The following is a 21,381-nucleotide window of genomic DNA, read 5'->3' as shown; positions in this document are numbered from 1 at the left end:
GGGCCCCAGGAGCTTTTAGCCATAATGTACTAGAATGCATTGCATATTGGCACATTATGGATGGCTGGATGGCAGACCCTCCAGTGTTGTTCCCGTCTGTCACAGGCATCCGCTGCCATCTACTCCCAGGCATCTTTCCAGGTTTGGACTCTATGGCCTGGATTCACGTAGCACTTACGCGGCGTATCTCGAGATACGCAGCGTAAGTGTAAATGTGCGCCGTCGTATCTATGCGCTGTACCCATAGAACTAGATACGAAATTAGGCTTCATCCGACCAACGTAAGTTTCCTATGCCGTCGTATCTTGGGTGCATATTTACGCTGGCCGCAAGGGGCGCTCCCATTGATTTACGTGTTGAATATGCAAATGGCTGAGATACGCCGATTCATGAACGTACTTGCGCCCGTCGCAGTAATATATGCCGTTTACGTAAGGCGTACGTCCGGCGTAAAGTTATTCCACATATAGGGAGGCGCAACCCATGCAATGGTATGGACCACGGAACAGCCGTCGTATTTTACGTTGTTTACGCAGTACTACGTGAATAGGGCTGGGCGTAGGTTACGATCAGTGATTCGACGTATCTTAAGCGTTCTTTCCGACGTGATTCTGCGCATGTGCAGTGGGAAGCGTCCACGGGGCGGCGCATGCGCCGTTCGTTCGGCCCATCATTTGCATGGGGTCACGGTTCATTTAAATGGATCACGCCCACCGTCCACCTACTTTGAATTAGGCGGGCTTACGCCTAGGAAGTTACGCTACGCCGGCGCAACGTTGGGAGCGAGTGCTTTGTGGATACTGTTCTTGCCTCTCTACTTTACGTCGGCGTAGCGCATATGAGATGCGCTACGCCCGCATAAAGATGCGCTGATCTACCTTAATCCAGGCCTTTGACTGCTTGGTTGGCCAGCATATGGCGGCGTCACTCCCATGCATGCGCATCACTTCATCATGGCACAGAACGGTGCCATAAATGTACGCTGAGCTGTGCATGCGTGGTTCAGGGTACATAAATCTTGACAGTAGGCAGGCTTTATGACAGAAGAGATAGCACACATATGCGATGCTTGGCGTTAAGCCCACTTTTCCTGCGACTGTATATATGCATTTCGCTGTCAGGAAGAGGTTAACTACGTATTTGTAAGGAGCTCTATGAATGTACTAACTTTGTAATCTGATAACAATGGGCCAGATTCAAGAAGCAATTGCGCCCGTGTAACCATAGGTTACACAGCGCAATTGCTTACTTGCCCCGGCGTTACGAATGCTCCTGATTCAGGAACATCGTAACGCCGACTGCAGCCTAAAATCTGCGTGGCATAAGGCTCTTATGTCACGCATATCTTAGGCTGCATTCTAGCGATGACCGCTAGGGGGCGCTCCCATTGTGCTCAGTGTATAGTATGCAAATTGCATACTAACACCAATTCACAATGTTGCGCGAGCCCTGCGTACGCAATTTACGTCGTTTCCGTATGGCGTGTTTAGCGTAAGGCTGCCCCTTCTAATAGCAGGGGCAGCCAATGCTAAAGTATACCCGTCGTTCCCGCGTCGCGACGTTCGAATTTTACGTAATTTGCGTAAGTGATTCATGAATGGCGCTGGACGCCATTCACGTTCACTTTGAAGCAAATGACGTCCTTGCGACGTCATTTGCCGCAATGCACGTCGGGAAAGTTTCCCGACGGAGCATGCGCTCTACGATCGGCGCGGGAACGCGCCTAATTTAAATGATTCCCGCCCCCTACGGGATCATTTAAATTGCGTGCTCTAGCGCCGGGCATTTTGCCGGCGCGCCCACGCAATTTACGGAGCTACTGCTCCGTGAATCAAGGGCAGCGCAGTAAATTTGCGGGGGCGCAGGGCAGAAACTGCCCTGCGCCTCCGTAAAAAAAGCGCAATTGTACCTGAATCTAGCCCAGTGTCTTCTTCCTAGGTAAGTCTGACTGACTGACGGACTGTCCTGACCACATAACAGCTGTCACATTAGACCACAGCTGTCATGTCATGTGCAGTCCTGTGCAATCACAGGCACTATGATGTGTGATTTATGGAGGCGCAGAGAGACAGACAGGAAGAATAAATGTCATTATGTGTCACCCTGTCATTATTGTAGGCATAGCTCCCAACTGTCCCTGATTTGGAGGGACTGTCCCTGATTTGGAGCAATGTCCCTCTGTCCCTCCTTCCTCCTCATTTGTCCCTCATTTTGGTCTGATCTATATAGTTGTATATAAAATGCACTTTTTATCTATCAAAAAGTGTTTTCCAGTGCTAAACCTTTCATCCAAATTCGAAATTGCTGCATTTGTAAATACCATGAGCCAATATAAAAGAATAGTAGTGGTAAAAAAGCACTTGTGGGTTTGAGAAATCTTTTTTTTACAATTCTCCTTTAAGGGGGTGTGGCAAGGGGTGTGTCCTATGCCTGCATACTGTTGCTGATAGGTGTCCCTCATTCCCGTCTCAAAATGTTGGGAGGTATGTTGTAAGCATGCTGGGCCTGTTTGTACATACAGACGTTTACACCAAGAATTACACAAGTTAACCACTTAAGACCCGGACCAAAATGCAGCTAAAGGACCCGGACAGTTTTTGCGATTCGGCACTGCGTCGCTTTAACTGACAATTGTGCGGTCGTGCGACGTGGATCCCAAACAAAATTGGCGTCCTTTTTTTCCCCACAAATAGAGCTTTCTTTTTGTGGTATTTGATCACCTCTGCGGTTTTAATTTTTTGCGCTATAAACAAAAATAGAGCGACAATTTTGAAAAGAATTCAATATTTTTTACTTTTTGCTATAATAAATATCCCCCAAAAATATATAAAAAAAATATTTTTTCCTCAGTTTAGGCCGATACGTATTCTTCTACCTATTTTTGGTAAAAAAATCGCAATAAGCGTTTATCGGTTGGTTTGCGCAAAATTTATAGCGTTTAGAAAATAGGGGATAGTTTTATTGCATTTTTATAAAAAACATTTTTTTTAACTACTAATGGCGGCGATCAGCGATTTTTTTTCGTGACTGAGACATTATGGCGGACACTTCGGACAATTTTGACACATTTTTGGGACCATTGTCATTTTCACAGCAAAAAATGCATTGTGGTAGATTCAGGTACAGCTGCGCGCTCCTTACGAAGGCGCAGTGTACCCTTTTTACCCTGCGCCTACGCAAATTATCTGCGCTACGCTTCATTCATGAAGCAGTAGCCACGTAATTTGCGTGGGCGCTCCTCAAAAATGCCCGGCGTAAGGGCGCCTAATGTAAATGATCCCGTAGGGGGCGGGAATCATTTAAATTAGGCGCGTTCCCGCGCTGAGCGTAGGGCGCATGCTCCGTCGGGAAACTTTCCCGACGTGCATTGCGGCAAATGGCGTCGCAAGGACGTCATTTGCTTCAAAGTGAACGTGAATGGCGTCCAGCGCCATTCACGATTCACTTACGCAAACGACGTAAAATTTAAACCTCGCGACGCGGGAACGACGGGTATACGTAACATTGGCTGCCCCTGCTATTATCAGGAGCAGCCTTACGCGAAACCCGACGTACGCAAACGACGTAAACTGCGTACGCAGGGCTCGCGTAACGTTGTGAATCGGCGTTAGTATGCAATTTGCATACTATACGCTAAACACAACGGGAACGCCCCCCTAGCGGCCAACGTAAGAATGCAGCCTACGATATGACTGGCATAAGAGCCTTATGCCAGTCATTTCTTAGGCTGCCGTCGGCGTAACAAGGTTCTTGAATCAGGAGCATTCGTAACGCCGGCGCAAGTAAGCAATTGCGCTGCGTAACTATGGTTACGCAGACGCAATTGCTTCTTGAATCTAGGCCATTGTTTACTGTGAAAATGACAGTTGCAGTTTGGGAGTTAACCACAAGGGGCGCTGAAGGGGTTATGTGTGACCTCATGTGTGTTTACAACTGTAGGGGGGTGTGGCTGTAGGTGTGACGTCATCGATTGTGAATCCCTATAAAAGGGATGACACAATCGATGCCGCCGCCACAGTGAAGAACGAGGAAGCTGTGTTTACATACAGCTCTCCCTGTTCTTCAGCTCCGGGGACCGATCGCGGGACTCCAGCGGCGATCGGGTCCGCGGGTCCCGGAGCTTCGGCCCGGGTTGCGGGCGCGCGCCCGGCTGGACAATAGCACAGCACATACCTGTAAGTGCATGTGCCCAGCTATGCCATTCTGCTGACGTATATGTGCAGGAGGCGGTCCTTAAGTGGTTAAAGGTGTATTTCAGTAAAACCAAACCCTTTCTTTGTTCCTGATATAGTGGGGAAAGGACAGACTGTGTTGAGGTGTCCCCATTGGGGAGAGTCACCCTCTATTTGTATTGTGGTGACCATTATCACCAAGTACTGTAAGAAAGTAATGGGAAATACAAAATGTTGGAGTTGATCCCAGAACAATAGGTGAGAGTGCATCTTCCAATAGGGACACCTGGTAGAAATCGCAAACTTTGAGAGACTTCCTCCAACTTCCTGTTGTGTCTCTGGCAACAGGAACTCCAATGGTACACAGATGAAAAAAAAAAATGTCAGGGGTTTTAACTCTTCTTCTATACACAATCAGATAAAAAAATAAAAAAAAGTACACACTTTAACCACTTGCCGACCGCTGCCTGTACATATACATTAGCAGAATGGCACGGCTGCACCCCTGCCACACAGGCAGGTGTCCCAATACTTTTGGTAGTACTGTAGTGTATACTGACCCATCCATACTCCGGTATAATGGTGCCATGCCCCTCCTCCTCTCGAGGCTCCATGAAAACAACAGCCAATCACACAGCTGAGAAGGCGGAGAGGCAGAAGAGAGAAGGGGGCGGTGCTGTTGTTGCACGCAAAACGTGACTGAGGGAAAGTGCGTAGTCTCGTTCTATGGGATGAGCTTGTCGCTGCGTCCTATGACGAGTGGGCGGAGTGTGATGTACGCGATTCTGGTTCCCGCAGACGCAGGAAGATGGCCGCGGATAGATTCTCCCGGTTTAACGAGGACCGAGACTTTCAGGTGCGGGGCGGGGGGAGCGGGACATGGGGGAGGGGACGGCGGGGAGTCAGTGGGGGAACCAGTCTGTATTATAGTGAGAGGCCGAGGGGGGCCTCCCTTCCCCCACACAGTGACCCCGGAGATCAGGGACTCCTCCGTACACCCCTCCCCCGCTCTGCCTCACCTTGTATGAACCCAGCTGCTGTACACAGGCTCCTCCCACTGAGACCACCGACCCCTCATCTGTGTACCAGACCCCCCATCTGTATACCCGACCCCCCTCATCTGTGTACCAGACCCCCCCATCCTCTATACTAGACCCCTCATCTATACTAGACCCCCCCCCCATCCTCTGTATACTAAACCACCATCACCCCCATCATTCTCTGTATACTAGACTCCCTCCCCATCATTCTCTGTATGCTAGAGCCCCCCCCAAATCATCACCCCTATCATTCTCTGTATGCTAGAGCCCCCCCAAATCACCCCTATCATTCTCTGTATGCTAGAGCCCCCCCCAAATCATCCCCCCCATCATTCTCTGTATGCTAGAGCCCCCCCCAAATAATCACCCCCATCATTCTCTGTATGCTAGCGCCCCCCCCCCATCATCACCCCCATCATTCTCTGTATGCTAGAGCCCCCCCCCCAAATCATCACCCCCATCATTCTCTGTATGCTAGAGCCCCCCCCCCCAAATCATCACCCCCATCATTCTCTGTATGCTAGAGCCCCCCCCCAAATCATCACCCCCATCATTCTCTGTATGCTAGAGCCCCCCCAAATCATCACCCCCATCATTCTCTGTATGCTAGAGCCCCCCCCAAATCATCACCCCCATCATTCTCTGTATGCTAGAGCCCCCCCAAATCATCACCCCCATCATTCTCTGTATGCTAGAGCCCCCCCCCAAATCATCACCCCCATCATTCTCTGTATGCTAGAGCCCCCCCCAAATCATCACCCCCATCATTCTCTGTATGCTAGAGCCCCCCCCAAATCATCACCCCCATCATTCTCTGTATGCTAGAGCCCCCCCCCCAAATCATCACCCCCATCATTCTCTGTATGCTAGAGCCCCCCCCCAAATCATCACCCCCATCATTCTCTGTATGCTAGAGCCCCCCCCCCAAATCATCACCCCCATCATTCTCTGTATGCTAGAGCCCCCCCCCAAATCATCACCCCCATCATTCTCTGTATGCTAGAGCCCCCCCCCCAAATCATCACCCCCATCATTCGCTGTATACTAGACCCCCCCCCTCACATCACCCCCATCATTCTCTGTATACCAGACCCCCCCATCATCGCCCCATCATTCTCTGTATACTAGACCCCATCACCCCCATCATTCTCTGTATACTAGACCCCCCCCCATCATCACCCCCATCATTCTCTGTATACTAGACCCCCCCCATCATCACCCCCATCATTCTCTGTATACTAGACCCCCCCCATCATCACCCCCATCATTCTCTGTATACTAGACCCCATCACCCCCATCATTCTCTGTATACTAGACCCCATCACCCCCATCATTCTCTGTATACTAGACCCCCCCCCCATCATTCTCTGTGTACCAGACCTCAGTACTATCATCCTCTCTCTGTATACCTGATACTCCAGTGTCATTATTCACATTCTGTGTCTGTATATCAGATACCTGACACTGTCCTCCCATCTATGTCTCCACGCCGGATACCTGACACCGTGTGTACATATCAGTACTCAATCTTCTCTTCTGTGTCCCCCCCCCTCATTATATGTCCACCCCCCTGTCCTGTGTATGGACTACCCCACCCCCCATTCTTCCCCCCAGACCTGTGTACGGACTACCCCCTGTACTTTTAGTATAGTTGTTAGCCATGTTTTTCCATGGGGATCTACAGGAGCACCAGACTTGTTGGCGTACTGGAAAAGTTACTGTTGACTGCTTTCAAATGCTCTGGTCTACAAGATACTTTTACCGCATCTCACAAAAGTTACACTTTGCTACAATGTTGTGTAGTGATTGTACAGCTTGTATAACAGTGTAAATTTGCTGTCCCACTCAAAATAGCCCAACACACAGCCATTAATGTCTAAACTACTGGCAACAAAAGTGAGTACACCCCTAAGTGAAAATGTCCAAATTGGGCCCAAAGTGTCAATATTTTGTGTGGCCGCCATTATTTTCCAGCACTGCCTTAACCCTCTTGGGCATGGAGTTCACCAGAGCTTCACAGGTTGCCACTGGAGTCCTCTTCCCCTCCTCCATGGCGACATCACAGAGCTGGGGGATGTTAGAGACCTTGCGCTCCTCCACCTTCCGTGTTTTTTTTTTTTTGTAAAATCTTTACTCTAAATAGTGTCACAAAGGCCCAAGGGCCGGGTAGCGAGCCGAAAGTGGAGACCTCCCCAATGCATAAAACACAAAAAAAAACTAGAACTTAAAGCATTGGGCCGGCACATCTCAAGCCTCTCATCAGTTGATAATATGGGTACTCGCTCAAAGGGGGGCAAGCACCGGAGGTCAACTCCACCTTTCATTTGAGGATGCCCCACATATGCTCAATAGGGTTTAGGTCTGGAGACATACTTGGCCAGTCCATCACCTTTACCCTCAGCTTCTTTAGCAAGGCAGTAGTCATCTTGGAGGTGTGTTTGGCGTGGTTATCATGTTGGAATACTACCTTGCAGACCAGTCTGTGAAGTCACAGTACATGTTGGCATTCATTGTTCCCTCAATGATCTGTATCTCCCCAGTTCCGGCAGCACTCATGCAGCCCCAGACCATGACACTCCCACCACCATGCTTGACTGTAGACCAGATACACTTTTCTTTGTACTCCTCACTTGGTTGCCGCCACACACGCCTGACACCATCTGAGCCGAATACGGTTATCTTGGTCTCTTCAGACCACAGGACATGGTTCCAGTAATGGATTTTTATTTTCTGATAAAAAAGACCGAAAATTTTGAAAAACAAATGCTTTTTTTTGTTTTCGTTACAAAACCTCGTAAATAAGTATGTTTTCTCCTTCACTGATGGGGCTGCACTGACGAACACTGATAAGGCAGCACCAATGAGGTGGCACTGATGAGGTGGAATTGATGGGCACTGATTGGTGGCATGGATGGGCACTGCTAGGTGGCACGAATGTACTGATGCATGCCAATCGGTGATGCTTATTGTGGCCATTGATTGGCATCCCTGGTCTGGTGTGGGCATCCTTGGCGGGGGGGGGGGGACACAGGATCCATGCCTTCTGTACTGACAGAATGACAATCTGCCTTGTTTTATATGGGCAGACTGGCATTCTGTCAGTGTACTAAACTAACAGCAGGTGCCGGCGTACATCGGGTACATTGGACCCGATGTGTAAAATTACAGCAGGAGCGATTGCCCCCCCGGCGGTGCACGCTCGATCCCAGAATATCGTATACATGTGATTCTGCACAGCTTGACTTATAATTTTACACTTGCTTGTCCGGGAATCCCAGGCAATGTCAGCAATCCAGCCAATGTTGTCGGGTGCAGATGCCACCATTGCTGGTAAAGGAACCCGGTAGTGAAGCCTTGCTTTCTGATGGCAGAAGGGGTGCTCAACTTCCATTGAAGCTCACCGCGGTACGTCAGAAGTAGGGACAGGCTAACTGTCAAAAAATGGGTACCCCCCCCCCAATCCTGGAGTCCAGCGATGTCTGTCTGCACTTCAGCTGTTTCCATCGGGTGCTGCCGCCACCATTGTGGGTAGCACAAGTCGCCCCTGTGTTAACCGGCACTTGCTGTGCTTTTTTGTATAGAGGCACAGTGGCATGTGTTGCAGATGTTGCTGTGTCTTCATTTGTTAGAAATGTATGAATCAAATATTTGATTACTAGTGCTGTGAAATTGCTCTGACCCCAGGGCATTAAAAAGGAACTTCACCCGGCTATGGGAAAGTATGTGTTTTAAGAAACATTCTTACTACTACATGGAGTCCGACGCTCCCTTCCACTTCTTTGTAGATCTTCTGAGCAGTCCTCTTGCGTTTTGGGAGTTGGCTTTCACTACTTTATCACTTGCAGTTGCTATATATATATATATATATATATATATATATATATATATATATATATATATATCTATATATATATATATCTCTCTATATATATATATATCTCTATATATATCTCTATCATAAACAGACTAGGGTTAGGAAGAGATTGATGCAGAGTTCTTTTCGAGCAAATATCCTCCTTTAAGATTCTAACTGTCTATAATATGAACAAGGTGTCTAAATTGCCGTTGGCAGATGAAATGCCATTGGTGGGGTCAGCTGATGATTCTAGGAACCAGAGATGAGTTTAGACACTGTTCCGAACTGAATCACCTGAGCTATCTCACCCGGAAGCTGTCAAAGCTGGCCACCAACCATAGGTGGAGGAGGCCTCGTTCACCACCCCGCAGTCACACGTAGAGGTCGGCTGATATTTGGTAATTTTGGAGAAATCTTCCTTGGCCAATCATGCAAATTAGGCCGATATTTAACACTGAATGCACCATGCCCACGTTTCTCCTCACTTCTCCACACTCTGTTTGCAGAGCAGCGGTGTGTGAAACTGACATGTAACTGAATGCAGAGAGAGGAGCTGTCAAAATTGAGTGTTGATGTCGGGACCCAGCAGCTATCAACACCAGCCAATGGGACAGGATCTGTGTGGTCTGCTACGTGTGTCCCTGCCCCCTTAACCACTTGCTTACTGGGCACATATACCCCCCTCCTGCCCAGGTGAAATTTCAGCTTTCGGCACTGCGTCGCTTTAACTAACAATTGCGCGGTCGTGCGACGTGGCTCCCAAACAAAATTGAAGTCCTTTTTTCCCCACAAGTAGAGCTTTCTTTTGGTGGTATTTGATCGCCTGTGCGGTTTTATTTTTTGCGCTATAAACAAAAAAGTGCGACAATTTTGAAAAAAATACAATATTTTTTACTTCTTGCTATAATAAATATCCCAATTTAAAAAAAAAACACATTTTTTTTCTCAGTTTAGGCCGATACGTATTCTTCTACATATTTTTGGTAAAAAAAATCGCAATAAGCGACTGGTTTGCACAAAAGTTATAGCGCTTACAAAATAGGGGACAGAATTATTATTTTTATTTTATTTATTTTTTTACTAGAAATGGCGGCAATCTGCGATTTTTATTGGGACTGCGACGTTATGTCGGACACATTTTTGGCGCCATTCACATTTATACTGCGATCAGTGCTATAAATATGCACTAATTACAGTATAAATGTGACTGGCATTGAAGGGGTTAACACTAGGAGGTGAGGAAGGGGTTAAATATGTTTCCTATATAGTGTTCTAACTGTAGGTGGAGGGGGGTGACTGGGGGGGTGACCGATCTGTGTCCCTATGTACAAGAGACACAGATCGGTCTCCTCTCCAGAGACAGGACGCTGTCTCTGTGTAAAACGGCAATGAGAGATGATCTCATATGTTTACATATGAGATCATCTCTCATTGGCCGCACAGATCGCATCGCAAACGGCCACTCTGATTGGCCGTTCGCGGCGATCTGTAATTGGCTGTGTCCAAGGGACACGGCCAACACAGATTTTCCCTGCTGCGCGCTCTGGAGCGCGCGCGGGGACCGCCCAAAGGGGCGGCCGTCAATTGACGTCCACTTGGATTTTGGGATCCGCGCTGTAGCTGTCATTTGACGGCTAGCGGATCCCAGGTAGTTAAAAAGCCCAATCATTTGACTGGTGTTGGATAGCTACTGGGTCACTGACATCACCACTGAATTTGCCAGCTCTTCTGTGTGTGTGAAACTGACATGTAACTGAATGCAGAGAGAGAAGCTGTCAAATTCAGCGGTGGGTGGGACCCAGCAGCTATCCAACACCAGCCAATGATTGGGCTGTTTAAGGGGGTGGGGCCACACGTAGCAGCCCACCCAGATCCTATCCCATTGGCTGGTGTTGATAGCTCCCGACATCAACTCAATTTTGATCTCCCTCTGTACTGAGGACAACGTGTGTGTGTTAGTGTGTGTGTGTGTGTGTTAAAGTGACAGGAGCAAGCGCGGGGGGGGGGGGGGTTCGATGGAGTGGTGAGTTTGAGACTAAGGGGGGGGGGGGGAAATAAAATAAAAATTTGCCTACATTATCAGCCGCATTATATATTGGCATCGGACAGAGAAGAACCTATATCGGTTGACCTCTAGTCACATGTGTACACACCCCTTGCATAGGTGTGGTGCCAGGGAATGCCTCCGCTGTTGGCTTTCGCAGCTTTCTGGTGGGTTCTAATGTACAAACATGCCTAAGCTCATCCCTACTAGGAACCACTGCATTTAGGATTAAGTGGGTACATTACCTTCAGATGGCAAATTGTGCAAAAACATATGATGTGTGGGTCGAAATTGAAGAGATATCATGGGAAGCCTTGATCTGGCCACTGAATGCCAGAACTGTCCTACTGAATCCTATTCAGTAACCTTTAGTTACCTCAGGTGTGCATTTTGGCTTGCGCGTTTCAGGGGTGAACCGCCTTCCTCCTGCACAGTAATAAGCCATTGACAACTGGAGAACTACCAGGGGGGCATTGTCTAATCAAAGTACACCGAGGGCTGCATAGAAAAACAGCCATGTGACTTTCCTTCAGTTGATGTGTACACTGCACCCAAACAAGTAACCTTTGACAACCAAATCTTAGGCAGCATTTTCAACGTTTGCGCACGTATTGCACTTTGTATTGTGCATCAGTGTGTGTAAAAACACAAGCTGGTACACATTAAAACATAGCATGCATTTTTCATGCGTTTCCATCGCTTTCAATAGGAACACTTGTCCTAAAATGCATAGGTGTGAAGTTTGCACCTGAATATACACCCCAACACCAACTATAGTCCTCAGTAATTGTGCGATCATGTGCCGTGGTGTTAGATCGATTCTGTCATGGGAGAAACTGTATAAAAATGATTGCGATAAACGTTGGCGTTCATTTTCCCGCGTTCCAAAATATTGCTTATCTGCCAAAAGCTGTGTACACAGAAATGATTCACGGTATATGTAGATCGCATTGTCGCACCCACTGGGCCTCGCAACTTGTTTCCCTGTGAAGAGTCTGACTTTGGCATGTGGTGCACCTTCATTGATTCTCCATGCTGCTGGAATGAGTACTGGGATGTACTCGTCATTGCCCCCAGGGTGTAACCCTTACACCGTATGAGTGCTGATAGTAGTGTGGTGATCAGTTGGATTTATTGCTGGTGTATGTACAGGAAGACATCTGTGTTTTGGATATGAGTGATGAAGGGTTATACTGGGCAGTGAAACAAAATGAGGGGATACACATGTTGCCATCTATTTTGAGTGGCACCACAGTGACCAAGGCAGCAAACATGCATTGCAATTTTGTGCCATGTTTGGACTTTTGAGATGTTTTTGGTGCACCAGACGCTATTGACTTTAAATCGATCGTAAATGGCGCTATTTCGCTTGTACCTACAGATAAACTTGTGAATATCAGTTGTAGTAGACAGTGACGGGGCGTAACAAATTTTCTTTGAATTTAGGAGCCAGTTGGGGGTTTGGTTTATTTTAACCACTTGCGTACTGGTTACTTTTACCACCTTTCTGCCCAGGTAGATTTTAATCTTGGCACGGTCACGCTTTGATTGACAATTGCTTAGTCATGCAGCACTGTACCCATGATTTTTATTCTCCCCCCCCCCCCCCCCCCTCTCCACATATGGCTTTCTTTTGGTGATGGTTGACCACTAAGGATGAGCTCTGGCGTGTTCGCATAGAACATGTGCAGAGCCCGCCAGGAAGTGTGCACGGCGCTGTGCTAATCACAGCCAGGGAGACATTGTCCCGATGCTCGGCTGCAGGGATCGTGAAATGTCTCCCTGGCTGTTATTAGCGTAGCTACGTGCACACTTCCTGGCGGGCTCTGCACGTGTTCTATGCGAACACGCCAGAGCTCATCCTTATTGACCACCAATGGTTTTTCATCTCTTGCTAAAAGATCAGTGTTTTTAGCTGCACTGATGGGCCGTAATGGGGCTGGGCTGTCCAGGGGGTATCGGGTTGCCCAGACCTGAGTTGGAGCCACAGCCTGAGCCTGTGGGGGTGTCTGGATCTGGGCCATTGCTGAGCCCTTTCAGTGCCACCGGTTCCTGCTCCGAGGTGAGGCTAAGGGTCTACCTGGACCCACACTCGGTGATCCTGTAGGAGACACTGCCATTTCACTGAGAACTACACAGGGTACATATTCTGCCAGGGGTTCCCCTCCTCCCCTGACCCGCCCCTCTCTTCCTTTAACCCACCCCATCATCATGCATGCGCACGCAAGGCTTGTGACGCCTAAAGACCCCCGCCAAGCTTTAACAGGACTGGTCTGTTCCGTGACACCTGTTGTGCCCAGCTGAACCCCCCCCCCCCATGATGCCAATTCCTAGGCGCCAGGATGCAGTCACCATGGCGATCTGGGGTTTGTCGAGCCCTGGATTGTGCTGTCACGATGCACTCTGAACTGAAGTTACACTCTGTGTGATGTCATTACAGAGTGATGATACAATCATGACTTCATGTGCAGGAGTGACATCATCACAGCTTCTCCATTCAAATGGCTGCAGATTGACCCCCAGAAGGAAGGCCGTACAGAGACTACAAGACACTCTCCCTCCTTGCTGTCGTTGAAGAACAATACAGAATATATTGAGGAGTACAGAGCTGCATTCATGTCTCTCCATGGAGGGAGTTGATCTCTATGTATCAGGGCGGTGCTCTTTACTGATCTCTACTCATAACATGACTCTTTGGCCTCCAGTTATGTAATGTTTACTCCATCTTCCTGCCCTGGAGATTTTGTAAACAAAGCCTTCCAGACAACACGACTCGTAGGTCAGAGGCAAGCTGTCCTCCCACTGTTTGTTACATTTAGCCCACATCATTTCCTCATTTGTGTGTCGTGCGATTTTCATTATCTGCTCTTGAATCTTAGTGTCACTAAAGGCAAAGCTTTTTTTTTATATATATATATATATATATATATATATATAGTAGAGAGGGATTATAATGTCTGGTGGTCTGTGCCCCCCCGTAATGGCTTCTATTTTGGGGGAGGGGATGGGACAATGGCTAGAAAAGCCAAGTGTACTGCAGAGTTCTCCACCCCCGTAACACTAAACATATGAATGCCTGATTTGTCTAAGGGCTCCCTCAGACGCAGGATCTGTCAGAAGCTCGGCAGAAAGATTTGGGCTTTTAAAGTTGTTAGTATGCTGTACACATTGTAAGGTTTGTGCTAATGACAACTTCTTCAGGGCTATCATGTAAACTTCAGTAGTCTGTAATCAGTGGCTGTGTCTCCACTGGCTACACATTGATGGTGACATGTCGGCCCCGAATGGTTCGGCCAATAAGGTGCATAATTGCATGTTAATGAAGGTTTATGTGCGTAAATGGAGAATTATACACATCTGTCCTGTCAAGTTCCTTCACCCCCAAACTCGCTCATCCATGTCTTTATAGACCTTGCTTTGTGCACTGGTGCGCTGTCATGTTGGAACAGAAAGTAGCCATTCCCAAACTGTTTCCACAATGTCAAGAGCGTGAAATTGGACGAAATGTCTTTGCATGCCGACTTAGGCCCCATGCACACGAGACGCTGGTAAATGCGTGTTCAGAGGCATTTGGACAGCTTTTTCAACTGCCCCTGAACACATTCAATGTTAGGGTCCTTTCACACGAGCAGACCGTTCGTCCGTTCATTACAAGTCCCTTAATGGACTTGTAATGAATCCCTATGGGATCGCGTCCGTTAGCGGAGGGAGCATCCGCTAGCGTCCGCGTCCGTCGGGATCCGCTTTTCCGAACGGAAGAAACCCTATTTTTCTTCCGTTCGGCGGAACGGATCGGATGCAGACGGACAGACGGTCCGTCTGCATCCGATTTCCCCCCCCCCCATAGGGGAGAGCAGAGACAGGGCGGTCCCTGCACTGTGTGCGGGGACCGCCCTCTCCGCCGACAGCTCAGCGGGGATCCCCGCTGAGCTTTGGCGGACACACGGAGCGGACACAGAAACGGTCCGCTCCGTGTGAAAGAGCCGTGTGAAAGAGCCCTTATCCTATGTGTCCATGCACACAGTCATGTTTTTCGGCAGTTGCGTTTTATGCTCGTTTTTTCAGAAGCAAAAAAATGGGTTCAGACGCAAAAACGCGGTACCGGCGTTTTGCCACGATTTCGTTTTATATGCGTTTTTTACTTTTTTGAGATTTCTAATGTAAAAAAAATAAATTATGAAAAACCATTAAAAAAATTTAATTGCTTGCATGGACAATTCACAACTTGTGGCAAGTGGACAATCCACAACTTGTGGCAGGTGATGTGGCAAGTGACACGCTAAATACAGGTACACTGCTGCTCTCAGCTGCTACTCACTCTGGTCTCACAAAATGGCTGAAATGGTTAAATACTGTTTTTTGAGCTTAGGGAGGATCTTATGATGTTTCTTAAAGTGGAGGTTCCCCCTAAAAAAAATTCTAACAATACATTCAGAAGCCTGATTACACTGCGGGTAGGCTGGGTTTTTTTTTTTCCGTACATACCTCGATATCTCCGTTTCATCCCTCGGCTTCCGGGTATGATTCTTGTGGGGCTGGGCGGTCCTAGTTGATTGACGTTCCTCCGACCGACGCATACTTGACGTCACTACTTTCCGAAATAAGCCGAACGTCGCTGCGCAGGCGCCGTATAGAGCCGACTCTGTACGGCGCCTGCGCTATAACGTTCGGCTTCTGTCGGAAAGTCGTGACGCGCAGTATGCGCCGGTCGGAGGAACGTCAATCAACTAGGTCCAGCAAGAATCATACCCGGAAGCCGAGGGATGAAACGGCGATAACGAGGTATGTACGGAAAAAAATAAACCCCAGCCTACCCGCAGTGTAATCAGGCTTCTGAATGGATTGTTAGAATTTTTTTTTAGGGGGAACCTCCACTTTAACTAAACGCTTATAAACGCAAACGTGGTAAAATGCAGTTTAAACGCTGGTTTTTGCATCTGCGTCTGCGTGTTTAGCTGTATAAACTAGGGTTGTCCCGATACCACTTTTATTTAAGACCGAGTACAAGTACCGATACTTTTTTTTTTTTTTTTTTTTTTTTTTTTTTTTTCCAAGTACTCGCCGATACTTTTTTAATTTTTTTTTTTTATGTCATGTGACCATTTTAAAAATGGGTACTGACGGGTGGGTGGGTGTCACTGATTATGGCACTGACGGGTGGGTGGCACTGACGGGTGGAGGGCACTACTGACCACTGCTCTGTCCACTACATACTGACCAATACTGACTTGTCTAAACTACTCTAACCTCTCTCTCTGGCTGACAGTCTCACCTGCAGCTTGTGTGTTCCATCAGCCTGGAGGAGGTGAAGAGAGGGGGAGCCTGGAGGATAGGAAGACAACATATCGGTCCGGAGGCGGGACCAGCCCTGCCGTGATTGTGGATAGGCTAGCCTCGCCCCGCCGTGATCACGGATAGCCCCGCCCGCCCCGTTACATGACCATTCACAGGAACATTAGGGGGACGAATCCGGCAGTGACGCACACTGCCTGGCGTCCCCCTAAATTTATGCACCCGGCGCCGTCCACGCTACCCCACTGGCTCCGCCCCCTCTCCGTCCGCCGACATCCGGGTATCGGATCAGGCATCGGGAGCATGTACTCGCACAAATGCTCGGTATCGGGACAGCCCTGGTATAAACCAAAGCTAGAAAGATCTGCATTGATGTTGTGTGTATGGAGCGTATTTTCTGCTGTATGCCTGTATACATTTGCATAATGTCTGCATGTGTACAGCATACATGGATCCTATTGTCAGGGCACCCGCTCCACCCCCACTTTATGCACACTATTGTTATGTGACCCCTGATTGAGTCAGCGGCGGCGCATGCACAGGATGACCTCAGTCTGTAGTAATTCAGAATCTGTTGTGGTCATGTAGGGTATGTGACACTGGCTACCATTGTTCATCTTTGTCAGCCCAGAGTAGCGGCGGCCCCTAAAATATTCCACATAGAAACTAGACGTGTTCAGACAACTTTACAGATTCTTGCCAAAAAATGATACGCCTTACAGGGGCATTCCCCCTTCCCAGCACACTTGCCCAATCGCACCCCTGCCAATGGGTTGTATTGAAGTGGCTGCACTAAAGTCGTCTTTCTATTTTATAATATTTCAGATCTGTCCGATGATTACGGATGACTTGTTCTGATGAGCAGTCTGTAGAAATGACAGTATGGGGGTTAAACAGACTCTTTTTGGCTTCAGGTGCTGCTGTTGCTTCTATTTGGAGAAGCTGTCGCTCGTCAGCTGTTCGCAAGTATGTCCCCTTTCCCAGTAATAGTTTTGGCGTGTCATGGAAATGAATGTCATTAGAGTGGATGGTGACATGGAGCGTCCTATCATTGTGCTGTATGCTGTGGCTTATAAAGGAATACTTCCACCAAACGTAGAAATGTAAATTTTTTTTTTTTTAATCTAGCTCTGGATGCACGGGCTATCCTTTCATTTGGGTCTGGGCGCGTGGGCTGCCCCCCCCTCCAATTTGGGTCTGGGCGCGTGGGCTGCCCCCCTCCAATTTGGGTCTGGGCACGTGGGCTGCCCCCCCCCTCCAATTTGGGTCTGGGCGCGTGGGCTGCCCCCCTCCCCCTCCAATTTGGGTCTGGGCGCGTGGGCTGCCCCCCCCTCCAATTTGGGTCTGGGCGCGTGGGCTGCCCCCCCCCCCCTCCAATTTGGGTCTGGGCGCGTGGGCTGCCCCCCCTCCAATTTGGGTCTGGGCGCGTGGGCTGCCCCCCCCCCTCCAATTTGGGTCTGGGCGCGTGGGCTGCCCCCCCCCTCCAATTTGGGTCTGGGCGCGTGGGCTGCCCCCCCCCTCCAATTTGGGTCTGGGCGCGTGGGCTGCCCCCCCCCCTCCAATTTGGGTCTGGGCGCGTGGGCTGCCCCCCCCCCCCCCCATTTGGGTCTGGGCGCGTGGGCTGCCCCCCCCCCCCCCAATTTGGGTCTGGGCGCGCGGGCTGCCCCCCTCTCCCCCTCCAATTTGGGTCTGGGCGCGCGGGCTGCCCCCCTCTCCCCCTCCAATTTGGGTCTGGGCGCGCGGGCTGCCCCCCTCTCCCCCTCCAATTTGGGTCTGGGCGCGCGGGCTGCCCCCCTCCCCCTCCAATTTGGGTCTGGGCGCGCGGGCTACCCCCCCCCTCCCCCTCGGGTCTGGGCGCGCGGGCTACCCCCCCCCCCCCTCCAATTTGGGTCTGGGCGCGCGGGCTGCCCCCTCTCCCCCTCGGGTTTGGGCGCGCGGGCTGCCCCCCCCCTCCAATTTGGGTCTGGGCGCGCGGGCTGCCCCCCCCTCCAATTTGGGTCTGGGCGCGCGGGCTGCCCCCCCCTCCAATTTGGGTCTGGGCGCGCGGGCTGCCCCCCCCCTCCAATTTGGGTCCGGGCGCGCGGGCTGCCCCCCCCTCCAATTTGGGTCTGGGCGCGCGGGCTGCCCCCCCCCTCCAATTTGGGTCTGGGCGCGCGGGCTGCCCCCCCCTCCAATTTGGGTCCTGGCGCGCGGGCTGCCCCCCCCTCCAATTTGGGTCTGGGCGCGCGGGCTGCCCCCCCCTCCAATTTGGGTCTGGGCGCGCGGGCTGCCCCCCCCTCCAATTTGGGTCTGGGCGCGCGGGCTGCCCCCCCCCTCCAATTTGGGTCTGGGCGCGCGGGCTGCCCCCCCCCTCCAATTTGGGTCTGGGCGCGCGGGCTGCCCCCCCCTCCAATTTGGGTCTGGGCGCGCGGGCTGCCCCCCCCCTCCAATTTGGGTCTGGGCGCGCAGGCTGCCCCCCCATCCCCCCTCCAGTCCGGGCGCGCGGGCTGCCCCCCCTCCCCCTTTGCAGTCTAGGTCTGGGCGCGCGGGCTGCCCCCCTCTCCCCCCCCCCCTTTCCAGTCTGGGCACGCGGGCTGCCCCCCCTCCGGCCGAAAACGAAATTGGTGGATTTATTGTCTGTCATTATGGGTATCTTTTTTTTTTTTTTTTTTTTTTTTTTGCTGTAAAAATCCTTTTTGCTGCACATTTGGTCAGTGTATAAAATAAAAAAATATGCACCCACCTCCTTATTGAAAACGCCTATGCTGCCGAAGTTCCAGTGCTTCACTATTGCAGACATACTGACTTATTTTTTTTTAACCATGAGTTCCTATGGGGCACATGTTCACGTCAATGCATTTTTTGTGCGTTTTTGCAAAGGGTCAGGGGCTTTAAACGCAAAACTGCTTTTTTTTTTTTTTTTCTCCTCCCCAATAGAGAAGCTGCGTCTTGCATTTTTGAATCTGCCCAACAAATGAAAAATACATATCGCGGTGGTATTTGCAGGAGACAGTCTGGCCTTTTTAGGAGTACGCCGTGCACATTTGGTATTCTAGGTATGCCGACCAGGGGACTCTTCCAAACACATTTTTGTAGTGTTCTGACTCAGCAGTCACCTCTGTGTGTCTTTTACCAGTCCTCTGCTGTCCTCACCATAGTACATTCTACAGATCCCTGTTATGTTTTACCTCCTGTGTTCAGATAAGGGGCCGGGGGATATTGCATACCTATGTATCGGAGTCCTTAATCCTCTGGATTACTGGAGTCTGCTTATAGAATAAGTAGGCACAGTAATAGGACAGTACCTACGTTTCTGACCTATATAACAAGCTCCGATTTAGTAGAATGTTTACAGGGCTTCTCCAGAAAATATCAGCTCTTTAAAATCATTTTCAAAGGCGTGGGGGGTTGTCATTTCTGCAGCTCTGTTTTCCAATAAATAAAAATCTGATCGCTTGTGGCTATTAATAAATATTCATTAGGGGCACAGGGTCAGTTGTTCTGATACAACTAGGTTATATTGCTGCCTTCAGGAGGTGGCGCAGCGCACGTCAATGTGTAACACCTCTGCGCACTGTAGCCTGAAACCTGGAAAAATCCTCCTCCCTCTGCTCAGCTAGGCTCCTCCTCCTGCAAGAACGCCGATCGTCATCGGGCGGCCGGCGTCAGACAGAAATGCATGTAACTGGCAGTACTATGTTCTACTGCCAGTGGAGTCACTAGGGTTGGTGTCACCTGGTGCACTAAGACATGGTGTTGCGCCCAGGGCTGTGGAGTCGGAGGAAATCTTGGGTACCTGGAGTCGGAGTCAGCAAACAATGCACCGACTCCAACTCCTACTAAATTTAGATTGTCGGAACATTTAGGAGTCGAAACATTTATCTACCGACTCCACAGCCCTGTTTTTTTTAACTACATTTCCCATGATTCTCAACTACACTGCAGAGTGCATGCGCATCATGGGGGGGGGGGGGGGGGATATAGTTCCAAAACATCTGGGGTGCCAAGGTTCGCCATCACTGGTGTCGGGGAATGGAGCCTAGAAAAAGCGCAGGGAGGAGGGGACTCTTCTGAGTCTTGTAGAAGTGATTGGGTGGCTCTAGAGCCGCACTAATCAATTTTACATGAAAGCTGATCGCTCCATTGTGATGTCATTGTTCTACTCTTCTGAACATGTGTGTGATCAGAGGTGGGGTGACGTGCGGTATTTTTATGCATCCCGCCCCAGTGCAGCGTTTGCATTGAGCCTGAGTTGATCTGTGCAGATTAATGCCGCTCATCACACACGGTGTGAACAAGCCCATATGCTCAAGCACTTGTGATTCTCCAGGTTCTGTATTTTGAATTGCACGGCAGCACTGCAAATTCACGACTTTCCATAGAGCAAAACAATAAAAGGCTTTTAGCGTGTTTTTTTAGCTGGTAGATAAGGAAAGCTTGACTGATGTCAGCAATGTACCATTAGCTCCCCACCCCCGCCACCATCTGGCTTTACTTGCCACCAGATACAGTCCATCACTGGGCTGCCTTCCACGATCATGAAGACGATTGCAGTAAATGCTCATTGTACGGTACTGATGTGTAAGTAATATACTGGCCATTGTAGGGAAGGCATTTCCAGGGCCTCTCGTAGATCTGGCTGCAATTTGTCAATGCAATAGAGTACGGCGTCTCGGGGACAGGCTGAGCTCTGTGGAGGCGCTATGCGATTTTACAATTGGTATTGCTTGGAAAGCCGCTGTTTCGGGAAGCCTCAACACATGTCTTGTCCCCTTTTTGAGCCAGCGTTGGATATTAAGTTGGACTGTTCTACCTTTGCGGTATGCGATCTCTGCAGACGAGGCCTGTTTATCACTTAGTCTGCGCAATGTATAGCATGAGTCCTAGCCGCTCTGAATGGATGGCCTGTGTTCAAGGATCCCCTAACAGGACAGAGCAGATTGCCGATGCATCACCAGCCGCACAGCACCTCCGGGGGGTGCTTCTGTGTGTTTTTTT

The 21,381-nt window shown here is 49.7% G+C and overlaps 1 protein-coding gene across 3 annotated transcripts in view; it reads left to right on the top strand.

The window, feature by feature from the left end:
- Window positions 1–4,908: 4,908 nt before the first annotated feature.
- The window catches only part of GPATCH8 (G-patch domain containing 8), a 91,329-nt gene continuing 74,856 nt past the window's right edge, over window positions 4,909–21,381 (top strand). For 2 of the 3 annotated variants that reach the window (XM_040331516.1, XM_040331515.1), the window contains exon 1: window positions 4,910–5,028. In XM_040331516.1, the coding sequence (XP_040187450.1) occupies window positions 4,981–5,028 (48 nt within the window). In that variant the 5' untranslated portion in view covers window positions 4,910–4,980. Of the gene's footprint in view, window positions 5,029–21,381 lie in introns of all 3 variants that reach the window. The other variant, XM_040331517.1, reaches the window with a different exon arrangement.

This window comes from Rana temporaria, chromosome 12, assembly GCF_905171775.1.
Source record: "Rana temporaria chromosome 12, aRanTem1.1, whole genome shotgun sequence".
NCBI lineage: Eukaryota > Metazoa > Chordata > Amphibia > Anura > Ranidae > Rana > Rana temporaria.
The sequence above is the reverse complement of the archived record's forward strand: the minus strand, read 5'-3'. Positions and strand labels throughout refer to the sequence as shown.